The sequence below is a fragment of the Podarcis melisellensis genome, assembly GCF_964234715.1.
Source record: "Podarcis melisellensis genome assembly, chromosome: 16".
Taxonomy (NCBI): domain Eukaryota; kingdom Metazoa; phylum Chordata; class Lepidosauria; order Squamata; family Lacertidae; genus Podarcis; species Podarcis melisellensis.
In genome coordinates this window covers 40332528-40345792 of record NC_138533.1, presented here as the reverse complement: position 1 = coordinate 40345792, position 13265 = coordinate 40332528, and the positions used below count along the sequence as shown (strand labels likewise).

The window sequence follows — 13265 nt, the reverse complement described above, 5'->3', positions numbered from 1 at the left end:
CCGCCGGGAGTTGTAGTCCGGGCCGGATGAGGTGGGACGCGCTGAGCCGGAGGCTTCGCTGGGCGGCGGCGGCGCCGCGGCGGCGCCTCCTCCTCGACCCCCGGGCGCCCCCCTGGGCCGCCGCCGCCTGGCCTTCGCCCTCCTCGTCCTCGCCGTCGTCTCCGGCGTCGTGCTGGAGCTGCGGCCTGGCTCTGCCGCCCGCCTCGCCGCCGCCGCGCTTCTTCTGCCCCTCGTGCCGGGCGCTGCAGCCCCCCGAGCCCCGCGCCGACCTCTTCCGCCTCCTGGGATGGTGCGTGGCCTGCAGGGCGGGCGGGCGGGCGGGCGGGGGTCTCTCTCCGCGCCCCCTCCTCACTCTCTCTCTCTCTCTCTCGTTCGCCTGCAGCGAGCGCAGCTTCCAGGTGGACGTGGGCCTCGTCCAGCAGCGCTTCCGGAGCCTGCAGCGAGCGCTGCACCCCGACTTCTTCAGCCAGAGACCTCAGGTCAGGCGGGCAGGCCGCCCCTCGCCCACCCCGGGGGGGGCCTCGCAGACGCGCGGGCGCCGAGCCACAGACGTCCCAGAAAGACACCCCGTGGCTCTTTAGGGGGGCGTCCCTCCGCTTCCATATTGTTACGGCTAAAATCTGGGTGCGGGGCTACACTGCCACCCAGCTCGTCGGACTAAGTGTCCGCGCGCCCCGCACCCAGATTTTAGCCGTAACAATATGCAAGGCCTAGGCCGGGTGCCTCCTTCCCTTCTGCCACCCTCTCTTGTCATGGGAGGGAGCAGATCAGTAAATAGATTATACCTCTTGTGCAAGCGAGTCAGAGTAGAGTTAAAGTGTAAGGTAAACACAGTTGTTTGGGTTCTCTGTGCTTTTCTCCCAGTGGTGGCTCAGGAGTACTGGTGAGCTGATCTCCCAATGCTCTTTCAACAGGCGGAGCAGAATTTTTCCAAGCAACACTCTTCTCTGGCTAACAAAGCCTACCGGACGCTCCTGAGCCCCCTGAGCCGTGGGCTGTACCTGGTAAGATACCTGCTGTGTTCCACAGGATGGCACACTCACATGTGGCCAAAGTGCCTCACACCACCCATGTGAGAAGCAAAGCCCTGCTGGCTCAGGTCAAAGGCCAATCGAAGCAAAGGGGAGAATGCAGACCCCTAGCTACAGATGAAGCCTCCAGAGGGATTCCATTGAGTCTCCCAGCCCGTGTGTTTGTGTACACAAATGCACATGGGGGGTGCCAAGTGGGGTCTTTGACCCAGGTGAAATAAAGCCTAGTTTGGCCCCTGGACAAGGACAGGCTGGGAGAGATGATAAGGACAGTTTAGAAAAGAAGAGGATGTTGGTTGACAGTAAGCTGCTTCATTAAAGAAAGACTAAGGAGGGATGTATCCCTACTGCCGCCACTTCTCATTCCGTATCATCTCCCAAAAACCTTTAGCTGCTTTGCATGTTCACCACATATGATAAAATGTACCTTCTGTTTCTTGACAGAAGCTACCTGATTCTGACTTATACATATTTGCTAACTTAGTGCCAGATACCTTCTATAAATCATTTTCACATCTTTCAAAGCATAACATACTGTAAATTTCAAACCAGTTTTCCCCAGAGGCTCAATTCTGTATTATGCCCTACATCCCTTGCCCAATGAATCATAGCAGATTTTACCAAGTCATTATTTGTTTCCCATTCTAACAAACTCTTATGCGTCCTAGAAATTAATTTTCCTCTATTTTCTACTGGTTCCCTTTCAGATCTGGAACTTTGGTCCATAAATCCACACTGCTTATCTTACTTAAACACTTTGTTCAGTAGGCGGGTAATGTAGCCAGTCCGTCACCTGGTTTCTGATGTCTTCTAGTTTCTTCAATTTTACCTCTTGATCTAAAATGTCCAAGAGGTCTCTGTATGTTGTCCACTGTTGACCCATATTCTTTTCAGTGAGATTGCTTCCATAGGCAAGAGCCATAAGGGTGTTTTCCTTTCTAGCAGATTTTTATGTGTCCTCCATACCCTATCTAAATTCTTCCTAATTACATGGTTCAAAAAGTTCTTTAAAATTTTAGCTTTACCATACCAAAAGCATGCGTGGCAACCAAATTTAATATTGTACCCCTCCAAATTTAACTGAATATTGTTCTACAGTATCCAAGCTTTTAACCAACATAAACAAGCAGTGTCATAATATAAAGTAAGTTTGGCAGCGAGAACCCACCTCTTGCTTTAGCTTCTATCAGAATTTTATACTTTATTCTCAGTTCCTTCCCCTGCTAGACAAATCTAGAAATTTCCCTTTGCCATTCTTTGAAGCAGCCTGTATTATTAATTACTAGAGCAGTTTAAAATAAAGGTAGCACTTAAGCTAAAGCATTCATTTTTATGGATGATTTCTTCACAAGTTGGTACTTTTTCTTGGCTTCCCAGCCTTCTATAAATCACACTCCTGAGGCTCCTCTATTAGTATGACAGACCAGGGGATCACCACACCCCTCCTGACTGGTTTGGGATTAGTTGTCTCCAGAAGATCTATCCCCTTCTTGCTGAACTGAAACCTAAGTGGAGTGAGGGGACTTCCGGGTTGGCGCCTCCTCCCGATCGGAGGAACCGGCTCTGTGAAAAACAGGGTCTGACCGCCATGGCGAAGGCGGAGACCCTTAGAAATCACAGGTGGAGAAGCCTGTGAACCTGGGATTCGGCTGGCACCTTTTGCGCCCCCCTACTCGCGAGGAGGCCCGATATCGGGAATCCGGAGCGACGTGGTAGTGAGCGGCGCGGTGCTTTGAATCGACCGCTTTTTGCACGGAGCGAAGCCGCATTGCCGCTGTCGGAGAGCGCTGACTTCTTTTTTTGGACAATTGGATTTTAAACAACAACCTGTGAGTAGAACGGGAAATTGGACTCTTAAAATAATTTAATCTGGCACCAAACGGGGAAGGTTTAAACAGGACGTCCACCTTCCCTTTCTGTAAATAGACTGAAGGTTGTTAACTAAGGTCTTGGAAAGTCTTTCGTAAAGGATTAAAACTCCACTGATAGAAACTACTATTACTACTCCCCTTGGAAGCAGGGGAAGTCTGCAGGAGAAGCTGGAAAATTAAAAATCGAAGCACCACGTCTCTGAACCTGGGAACGGTCTGCAAAAAGTCAATCGACGGTAAACAGGATAAATTTGACAGCTAGCTGTCAAGACATAAAAGAAGACATTGTTTCTACTGTCCGCTTCTGCGTTTAAAAAAGAAGAAAAGATAATTGGAACTGTTACTATTTTACTTTTGGAACTGTGCTGGAAAGGATTGACAAATGGAGACTGTTTCCCTCTAGAGGGAGTTTTGGGACATTGTTACAAGAGTGCAGCTGGGATATTGGCTTTAAGATAAAGATAAAGACTGTGAGAAACCAGTTTTGACCTTGAACATCTCAAGAATGTCGGTTAAGGAAGAAGTAGTGTCTGTACTGAATAGGACATTTTATCTGTTGGGAAAGCTGCATAAACAGATGGGTGCCATGGCTACCAGTATTGATATTTTGGGAACAGAAGTGGGCATCAGCATAGAAGTCGACAAGAACCCGACACAGGAATCTTTCGAACATATTGATGAATTAGAGAAGGAGAAAGCTGCTGTTGTGGAGTATAAAGCAATACAAGGGGGAGCCTTAACCCTACAGAGGCAAATGGAGGATTACAAGATGAGGCCTTATATGACTGTAATTAGGAGAAGCCAGTCATTGAAGATGGGAATCTGGCCTGATCTGGAAAATGAAAGGTGGAGAGACCCCTTTATGCGGGGATCAAATGACTTTTGGGATATGAATTTGAGCCAAGAGGTGATTGGAGCTTTTGGGGCCTGTGGATTTGGAAGAATTGTGAAACAAGATTTGGAATACTTTATGGGCCCTAGCCTCAACTATGGAAATCTGGCAGACCTGTTAAGAAGGAATATGAGCATCGTGTTGGTTTCTGCTTTCTTCTCTGTGCAGCGAAGTGCTTGTCACGAGACAGGTTGTTTACATTCCACAGAGTCTGTACTGTTGGAGGTTTTCCCACGGGAACGGGAGACTGGATATGACGTATACTGGTTTCCTGTTTTTCCCTGCTCTTTGCAGTTTCAGTTTGTGTGATTCTCTCCGTGCCTTAGAGGAGAGATGACGCTTTCTCTGCTCTGGCAGAGGGAAGATGTTTTTCTGTAACTTACCAGCTTTGAACTGTAAATAAAGTAGTATAGAGCATGTTGGCTCATACTTCTCATCATTCCGCTGTGCACTGGACACTGCTTATCAACAACATTTGGTTTCGGGCCCAGAAAAATGCAGTGTTTTGAGAATGGTCTTCAGAAGTCGGGCTCCTGGCATAGGAACAAAGGAGCAAGAAACGAAGTGCCAGCAAAGCATCGGAACAGCGGCAGAGACACGGATCGCACGGTATCTGCTCTGCGCGTCAAGATGATTGATGAAGGTATGTGCTACTGCTCCGGGCAGCCTGCCAGCTTCTAATTAATGGCTTTATGGCTGGACTTTGAACTTTTAATAGCCGGTTTTGCCGCGGCACAGGCAATTGGCTCAAAGGGACGCTATGCTGGGGGAAAACGAAAGTAAAGTGCTGTTGTTTCAAAGCAGCTGCAAATGTGACGCAGCAAAAATTAAAGGGCAACATTGAGAAAGCACTTGGGGACTATCACTTTTGAGCTTGCTTTTGGAATGCAGTTTGAAACAGCTGCAGATAAGCAACGCGGCATACAGAAAGGCGCAGGCTCAAAGGCAGAGGCTGTTTTGAAATTGCCTTTGGATTAAAGCAGCTTGATTTAAAGCAGCAGCAGACAAGCAGAAATGGCGACTGCAAAGCTAGCTGATGCTTGTGGGATTCCTAAGCTCAATAAGAAAAATTATGCGGACTGGGTTTTGTATGCAGAGGCAATTCTGCGGAAAGAGGGTCTGTTTGAGGTGATTACAGACAACCCCCCAGCTCCAGTTACAGATGAATGGAAAGCTAAGGATTCCAAGGCAAGGGGAACTCTTACATTGATAGTATCCCCAGAAGAGCTCTGTCTATTGCGTGATAAGACCTCAGCCAAAGAAATTTGGGATGCTTTGAAAGAGGCTCACTTGAGGACAGAAGCTGGGTCCACTATGTTTTACTTCAACAAGCTGCATAATATGGCTCTTGCTGAAGGTGGAGATGTGCGTATACATCTGATGGAGATGCAGAATCTGAGACATGAGACATGAGAATCTGCAACAGAGAGGACTCAACTTTCCAGAGGCTGTGTATTCCTTCATGATACTACAATCTTTGGGTTCAGGTTGGGAGTCTGTTGCGACTCAGATTGCTATACAGCCAACTGCTCAGCTGACAGTGAACTATGTTACTGCCGTGATATTGAATGAAGCGGATCGCCGCGGTGCTAGCTGCATCAACAAGGGGGAGACTTCACAGTCGTCATCCCGCAGTGCAGTGGAACCACCAGATGGCGCCAAAGCTTTGAAGGCAGTGAAATGCTACTCATGTGGACGTCTAGGCCATATGAAGAGGGATTGCAAATATCCCAGGGCCAAGACAGAGCAGCGCAGCGGAAGCTCATCGCGTGGAAAAGGCCAGAGCAAAGGCAAAGGTCCGGTGTCCAGGACAACGCAGCACAAGGCAATGGTCTCACGCTTCGCTCCAAAGGTTGCAAAGGTTGCAGAGGTTGCAGAGGTCCAGAAGAAGTCTAGATCTTTCTTCGTTGTTGATTCAGCTGCAACGCATCACATGTGCAACGATAAGCGACTGTTCGTGTCTTTTACACCGCAGGAAGGTGCGATTCACCAGGCGGATGACCACACTATCCCCAGTAAAGGCTACGGAACTGTTGTTCTTCACAGTTTGGACTTATCGATACAGGACGTGCTTTATGTGCCGGACGCGAAACATAATCTGCTTAGCGTTGGACAGCTGATGGAGCGGAAAATAGACGTTTCCTTTAAGAACAATAGATGCATCATCACCAAGAAAAATGATTATCAATTGTATGCTGAATTTGTTGATCGTTTGTTTGTTTTGTATTATGATGATGTTGTGCAGGATGACACTTGTTGCATTGCAGGTTCTAACAAAAGTTTGCATGCAGAATGTATTCACGATTTTCACAGGAAATTTGCTCATTTGCATTTTGAGGCAGTATCTAAAATGCCTGCCTTGGTTGAAGGTATGACTATTAAACCCTGCAGGTACCACATGAAGTGCAAGGCATGCGCAGCAAACAAGGTAAAAATGGCTGCGAAAGGTAAGGTGTCTAGTAGGCAAGCTACAGAACCATACCAGGTTGTTCATGCTGATTTGGTTGGACCACTAGCGCCCTCTTTGGGTGGGAATAGGTACTTCATGGTTCACATTGATGCATTTTCCAGGTATATTTTTGTGTACAATCTCAAGCAGAAATCAGAGGCTTTTCCTAGGTTCAAGGAATTCTGTGCTTGGTTGGGAAATGTGCATGGTAAGAAGATAAGGATTCTTTTCACTGACCGGGGGGGAGAGTTCACTTCTCAGCAGTTTGAAGCTTTTCTGGCTGAGAAAGGAATTCAACATGATTTGTCTAGTCCTCGCTCGCCATGGCAGAATGGGCTTGCGGAACGAGCAAATCAAACATTGCTTCAAGGGTTAAAAACCTTGCTGCATGATGCAAATCTTCCAGAGAGTTATTGGGCCGAAGCTCTCTCATGTTTCACTTACAGTTATAATCGCAGATTGTCTTCAGCGATTGGTTGTACCCCCTATGAGAAGATGTTTGGCAAGAAGCCATACATCAAACACATGAAAATTTTTGGTTCTGACATGTGGGTTCGCTCACCACAAAACTCCAAGTTAGACAAGCGTGGATTGCATGGTATCTTTCTAGGTTATCAGAAAGGGTCTTACAGAATAATGATGAGTGACTCTAAGGAAATTAAGCTCACAAGAAGTGTTGAGTACAATGCCAAGTGGGGGGAGAATGTGGGAATTTTCCAATGTTATCCTGATGACAGTGATGAGACTGAGGATAGTCAAAAGCAACCGCAACAACCCACACCCACTGATGAAGGTTCTGATTCTGAGTCTGAAACTGAATCAGATGATTCAGAGGATTTCAAGAGTGCGAAAGCCTCTATGCGACCCTCTGAAAGCTCTGATCAAGAATTGGAGGAACCATTGTTCACAATAGGTCACTTTTCTCCTAAGAAGGAAGAGGAGAGTGTTGAAGACTTAAGGCTAATTCGCAGGTCACAGAGAGCCACAAAAGGCAGACCTCCAAAGAGATTTGCTGATGAATTTGCTAAGATAGCAGTGACAGCTGTTAAAAGCTCCAAGAAGGTTTTTGAACCTTCAAGTTTCCAAGAAATCCAGGATTTGGATTCAAAGGAAGCTGAGCCATGGTTAAATGCCATGAAGGCTGAGCTTGATTCCTTGGAAAGGAACAAAACATGGGAACTTGTTCCAGTAGTTCCAGGAATGAAATTGCTTGGAAGCAAATGGGTCTTCAAAGCGAAGACTGATCAAAATGGCAAGATAGTCAGACACAAAGCCAGATTGGTAGCCAGAGGATTTGCACAGGTACCAGGTGAAGACTATCACGAGACCTACTCACCCACAGTGAGGTATGAGAGCATTAGGCTTATGCTCAAGCTAGCTGCAGAGGAGAATCTACACATTAGTCACCATGATGTCAATACAGCTTTTCTGTACGGATCTCTAAATGAATCACTTTATATGCTTCCACCTGATGGCGTACAGGTAAAACAGGGATTTGTTTGCGCTCTGAAAAAAACCCTTTATGGTCTCAAACAAAGTGCACGGTGTTGGCACACAAAACTCACTGAAGTATTGTTTTCTCTAGGTTTTAAGCAAGGGAAATCTGATCCATGTGTATTTGTCAAAGAGGAGGGGCAAAAGAAACTGTATTGTTTGTTTTATGTTGATGATCTTTTATTCTTTTGGAAAGATGTCACAATGTACAATAACGCCCTAGCTCAACTGAAAGAGCACTTTGACATGAAAGATCTTGGTGAGGTAAACAACTACCTATCTCTGGAAATAGAGAGAGATCAAGATGGTAACATTCTAGTACACCAGTCACGGAAAATTGCTGATGTGTTAAGCAAACTAAACCTGATGGACGCTAACCCTGTGGACACACCGATGATAACAGGTTATCAGGTAGATGACACTGAAGAAGCATTTTCTGACACTACACTGTACAGAAGTGTGCTAGGCAAGCTAAACTTCATTGCCAGATGTTCAAGACCAGACATTGCTGTTAGCTGTAATTTGCTAAGCAGACAAGTCAACAATCCTACTGTTAAGGATTGGAAAGCTCTGAAACGCATAGCGCGGTATTTGAAAGGCACTATGCATTACAGACTGAGATTTAACAATCAGAAGTCTGGTGGTCTTGAGATATTTGCAGATGCAAGTTTTCGAAGTGACACTACAGACAGGAAAAGTACGTCTGGAGTTTGCTATAAGTACAATCAGGGTCTATTTGATTGGTCGTGCAAGAAGCAAACAACAGTTAGCTTAAGTACTTGTGAAGCTGAACTGAATGCACTGTCTTATTCACTTAAAGATTGTGAATGGTTGTTACAATTGTGCAAAGACATGAAAATTCCTGTCAAATGTCCAATCCAGGTTTACCAGGACAACAAAGCATGTTTGGCTTTGCTGAATTCTGAAGGTTGTAAGCAAAGCACGAAGCACTTGCAATTGAAGTTGCAACATGCTAGGGAACGTATTCAGAAAGGACTCGTAACGGTGTCCTATATGCCAGGTAATGAAATTCCTGCTGATGTATTGTCCAAGATTGTATCAAGGGATCAACACTGTACCTATGTGCAGAAGTTGGGTTTGTACTGATATTGTACGAACACGCTGCCCAGAGATGTTCACAGAAAGGGGGAGGATGTTGGTTTCTGCTTTCTTCTCTGTGCAGCGAAGTGCTTGTCACGAGACAGGTTGTTTACATTCCACAGAGTCTGTACTGTTGGAGGTTTTCCCACGGGAACGGGAGACTGGATGTGACGTATACTGGTTTCCTGTTTTTCCCTGCTCTTTGCAGTTTCAGTTTGTGTGATTCTCTCCGTGCTTCAGAGGAGAGATGACGCTTTCTCTGCTCTGGCAGAGGGAAGATGTTTTTCTGTAACTTACCAGCTTTGAACTGTAAATAAAGTAGTATAGAGCATGTTGGCTCATACTTCTCATCATTCCGCTGTGCACTGGATACTGCTTATCAACAACACATCGATGGGTTGGAGCTCCCCCGAGATCTGCTTTTTAGTACCAAAGATTATCAAGAAGATCAGCAGATGGGACATGAAGAAGAGTTAAGAGCCTCGGACATAAGATCTCCAGGTTGATGGACTGTTGGAGGTTGATGGAACTGACGGCAGGGGCCGAGACCGGGGAGGGGGCACGGTGGAAGAAAACTGGGAGTTTAAAATGTATATATGGAGATTTTTAAAAAATAAATTGATGAGAGTTGGAAAAATCGTGGAATGAAATTTTTATAACCCTAGGGGAAATGTCTTAAGAGATTAAGTTTAAATATATCAGTTTTAAGGAGAAGTAAGATTAAATAAAGTAAAAATGGATGCCTAATTGGTGAAAGATGAGAATGTAAAATTACAGTATATTAAGATAAATTACTAGGATAAAAACAAAGTTGGAAAGGATTTGCTGAAATACTTAATCGAATTAGAATACAAAAAAGGGAGGTGTGAGGAGGTCAAGGGAATAAGCAAAGGAAATAAAGCTATGTAAAGGTTTGAGCTGGGTTTTTTTTTAACTGTTTGTATTTTTTCTGTATTTTTTCTTTTTTTATATATATTTTCCTTGTAATCTTTAAAATTTGAATAAATATTATTTTGGGGGGGGAAATGAAACCTAAGGGGAGTCTTCCCTCACAACTCCACTTTTCCTTTCTCAAATTCAGCTTCCCAGTTCTCATTTGTCTGTATACTCCACTGTCTTTAAATCTGACACTCAGTTCAAAGACTCCTTTCTCTGGCTGTAGATCTTTCCCTCAGGGTGGATGTTACACAAACAGCCAAAAGGCTATCCACCTATCCAGCTGAGTGCCAAGAATACCAACTCTCAATTCCTTTTCTTTTTCCCTCCCAAAGTGCTGAACCCACCCTCCTCAGGCTAGCTGTACCTGCAGCCAACCAGAGTGAATCTCCAGCCCAGCAGTGGCATTGCATCTCCATGCTCCAGTCTACCTCAGCTTTCCATAGGAAGTAGCTACTGCCTTTTGCATCAACAGGTGCTGATCAATTCTCATGGTTCACAGGCTGCCTTCAGAGTGAAGTGAGGAAGTTCTTAAAAGCCATTATCATTCTTTTCTAGCTGGAGTTGAATGGAGTAGAACTGGAGAAAGGAACAGACACTGAGGCAGACCCTGAGTTTCTCTCAGAAATCATGGAAATTAACGAGAAACTGTCAGATGCAAACAATGATGCTAAAATAGAAGAGATGGAAAACTTTATTGCAGGTAAGATGGAGAATTGTGCCTGAAGAGGTGTCTATGCTGTCTTTCAGTGGGGTGAGGGGTGGGAATCTATCAAGGAGTGAAAGCACAGTAATGAAAACCTCCACAGAACAACATGAAGCAGTATTTAGAATTATAAAGCCACCTCAAAGGTCACCCTGTTGATGAAAAAACACACGACTCCTGTCTCTCTGCTTCAAACCCTAACAAATGAGGCTTTTTGAATTTAGGCTCCCCTGTGGGTTTTCATTTGCATCTTAACTCTTTCTTCCTTTCCTCAGTTTAAGTGTCCCACTCACAGAAGCTGCTGCTATTACTTCTGGGCAGACCGCTTGGGCACAACAGATGCTATATCTGTCATTTCCCCACACCCCCTTGATAGGATTGAGAGTTTCTGAGGGTTGGGAGTGTAGATTGGGGAAAGTTCCTGATCTTGACGTTCAATACAGCTGTGTGAGGATGCATTAGCTGATCTTCATTGAAGTGTAAAAACGGATCAGTACATAACTATGGGCATCATTAATGCAAAGCCTTGTTCTTAACCACTCAGTGTGCAATCCAGTGCATCTGAACTCTGAAGTCAGTCCCATTCAGTTACATTCTAGTTTGAGTGTCCATGTCTAAATAATTCTAGCCAGCTGTGTTGAAGAAGCACAATAAAGGTAAAGGGACCCCTGACCATTAGGTCCAGTCGTGACCGACTCTGGGGTTGCGGCGCTCATCTCACTTTATGGGCCGAGGGAGCCGGCATACAGCTTCCGGGTCATGTAGCGAACCAGAGCAGTGCACCGAAACACCGTTTACCTTCCCGCTGGAGGAATTTATTTACTTCCCTATTTATCTACTTGCACTGGTGTGCTTTCGAACTGCTAGGTTGGCAGGAGCAGGGACCAAGCAACGGGAGCTCACCCCGTTGTGGGGATTCAAACCGCTGACCTTCTGATCGGCAAGTCCAAGGCTCTGGTTTAACCCACAGGGCCACCCGCATCCCTGCCACATTATTGGGGTCTGAATAGGCTATAGCACAAGAAAAGTGGGACAAAAATAAACCAGACTGCCCCAATAGCACAGATAATCATGAATGTGCAATAAAAAGCAATGGAGGTGGGCAGGAGCAGGGACCAAGCAACGGGAGCTCACCCCGTCGTGGGGATTCGAACTGCCAACCTTCTGATCAGCAAGTCCTAGGCTCTGTGGTTTAACCCACTGCGCCTCCCGCATCCCTAAGAAGCACAATACCAGTACCCAATTCTATGCAGAAACTACAGCAAGGGGCTTACGGTGTCATTTCTAGAAAGACTAAAAGCTCAGCTTTGCAATATATTTTCCACTGGAGCCCAAGCAATTTCCCCTTTGTCAAGGGCAAGTACAACAAGGAAGAACTGAAGGGGGGTGGTTGTGCCGTGCTTGACATGGAGTGAGCTCAGTCACAGATCAGATGAATCAGAGAGCACTTTCTCATTTCTAGAGACATTTTGGGAAAATCCATTTGTGGGTGTGGCTAGACTTTCAATAAGACATCTGCTGCTTCCTGACTCAATAGAGCATTCTTCCAAGCCAACATGGTTCATAGGTGGGCATGATGGGAATTATAATCCAGAACAGTAAGGACAATGGGCCCGGAAGGCTGCTTTAACATTTGCCCTCCTAAGGACAGTATCCATGGTCATGACATCTCATGAACAGGGGTGAAGGCACATGTAGATAACAGCTTTGTCTTAAATGAAATCAATGCCCTCTCTTTCCCTTCCAGCTAAACAAGAGGAGCTGATTAAGGATGTGAGCAGAGCGTTTGAACATGGTAGGAGTATTTCCTTCCTACTTTCTTTGGGGTGTGACCTGCTTGCAAATGACCTCTTGTGCTCCCAGCTGCATGTGGCACGTGCCATCCACATGGCTTAGAGGGCTGAGTGCTCATCAAAAGCCATTCTGGATTGTAAGGACTTGCTTAAAGCCTACCTTTCAAGGAAAGCTGAGCTGTTCAGAAATAGAATACATTTACTGGTTTTATTGAGGCTCATTTCTCTACAGACATTGATCTTAAGGCACACAATGGTTAGTCCTCTTAGGAGATATTAGTACTAAGTTCTGCAGGATGGCCCAGCAGCAGAGCAGCCTATTTTCTTGAAGTCACTTGACTGACATATTGCAAAAACCTGCTGTTCTTTGGGTTCCTGAATGCCAGGAGTGTGCTGATTCTGATGGTGTAGCCATTTCTCAGTGCTGGGAGCAAAGTTCCCACTGGAGTACAAATTTGCTTTTTCTTTGTTTAATTGCAGATGATCTTCAAGAAGCCAAAAAATATCTAGCCAAAATGAAATATTTTGCAAACCTAGAAGAAAAGCTGAAGAAGAAGAAAATCCCTTCCTGACTTCACAGTATTTCCTAGGATGAGTGGTTCCCATCTGAATGTTTGATAGGTAACTCAAAGCAATGAGGCCACAGTGCAGTGCATTCTTTGGCATGACATGGAAGAGAATGGGCATGATACCTGCTCCTCAACCTGTGGAAAACATCTCACTGCTCCATTGTCAAGATGCTCTCCGATAAACACTTGAGTGCAGAGACCCTGCTTTGGATGAGGCCATACTTAGGAACTGCCTAATTTAGCCCTGCTTGTGTCTGGGAAATACATGTTATGCGTTGTTTTGAGCTCCCAAGCTTATAAATCAAAATAAATGTGTGGCCTCTGGATACACTTCAGTTTAGAATTTTAAAGAAATGTGGTTAGGCTAGATGGTGACATGCTGTCTTGATTTGGTGAGGGCTGAGTTGGTCTAAGACTGTTCTG

General features: G+C 45.5%; 1 protein-coding gene across 1 annotated transcript; it reads left to right on the top strand.

Moving 5' to 3' along the window:
• Positions 1–11: 11 nt before the first annotated feature.
• On the top strand, positions 12–13172 carry HSCB (HscB mitochondrial iron-sulfur cluster cochaperone). The gene is made up of 6 exons (XM_081892919.1): positions 12–289; positions 383–479; positions 915–1004; positions 10333–10477; positions 12228–12275; positions 12754–13172. Exons 1-6 carry the CDS (start codon positions 27–29, stop codon positions 12843–12845), a joined length of 735 nt encoding a protein of 244 aa, XP_081749045.1. The 5' UTR covers positions 12–26; the 3' UTR covers positions 12846–13172.
• Positions 13173–13265: the final 93 nt, after the last annotated feature.

Excerpts from the sequence above, each read along its gene's own strand:
- HSCB (XM_081892919.1), top strand. The coding sequence starts at position 27 with ATGAGGTGGGACGCGCTGAGCCGGAGGCTTCGCTGGGCGGCGGCGGCG. Across the intron at positions 480-914 it reads TCTTCAGCCAGAGACCTCAG|GCGGAGCAGAATTTTTCCAA; the intron begins GTCAGGCGGGCA and ends CTCTTTCAACAG. Across the intron at positions 12,276-12,753 it reads GAGCAGAGCGTTTGAACATG|ATGATCTTCAAGAAGCCAAA; the intron begins GTAGGAGTATTT and ends GTTTAATTGCAG.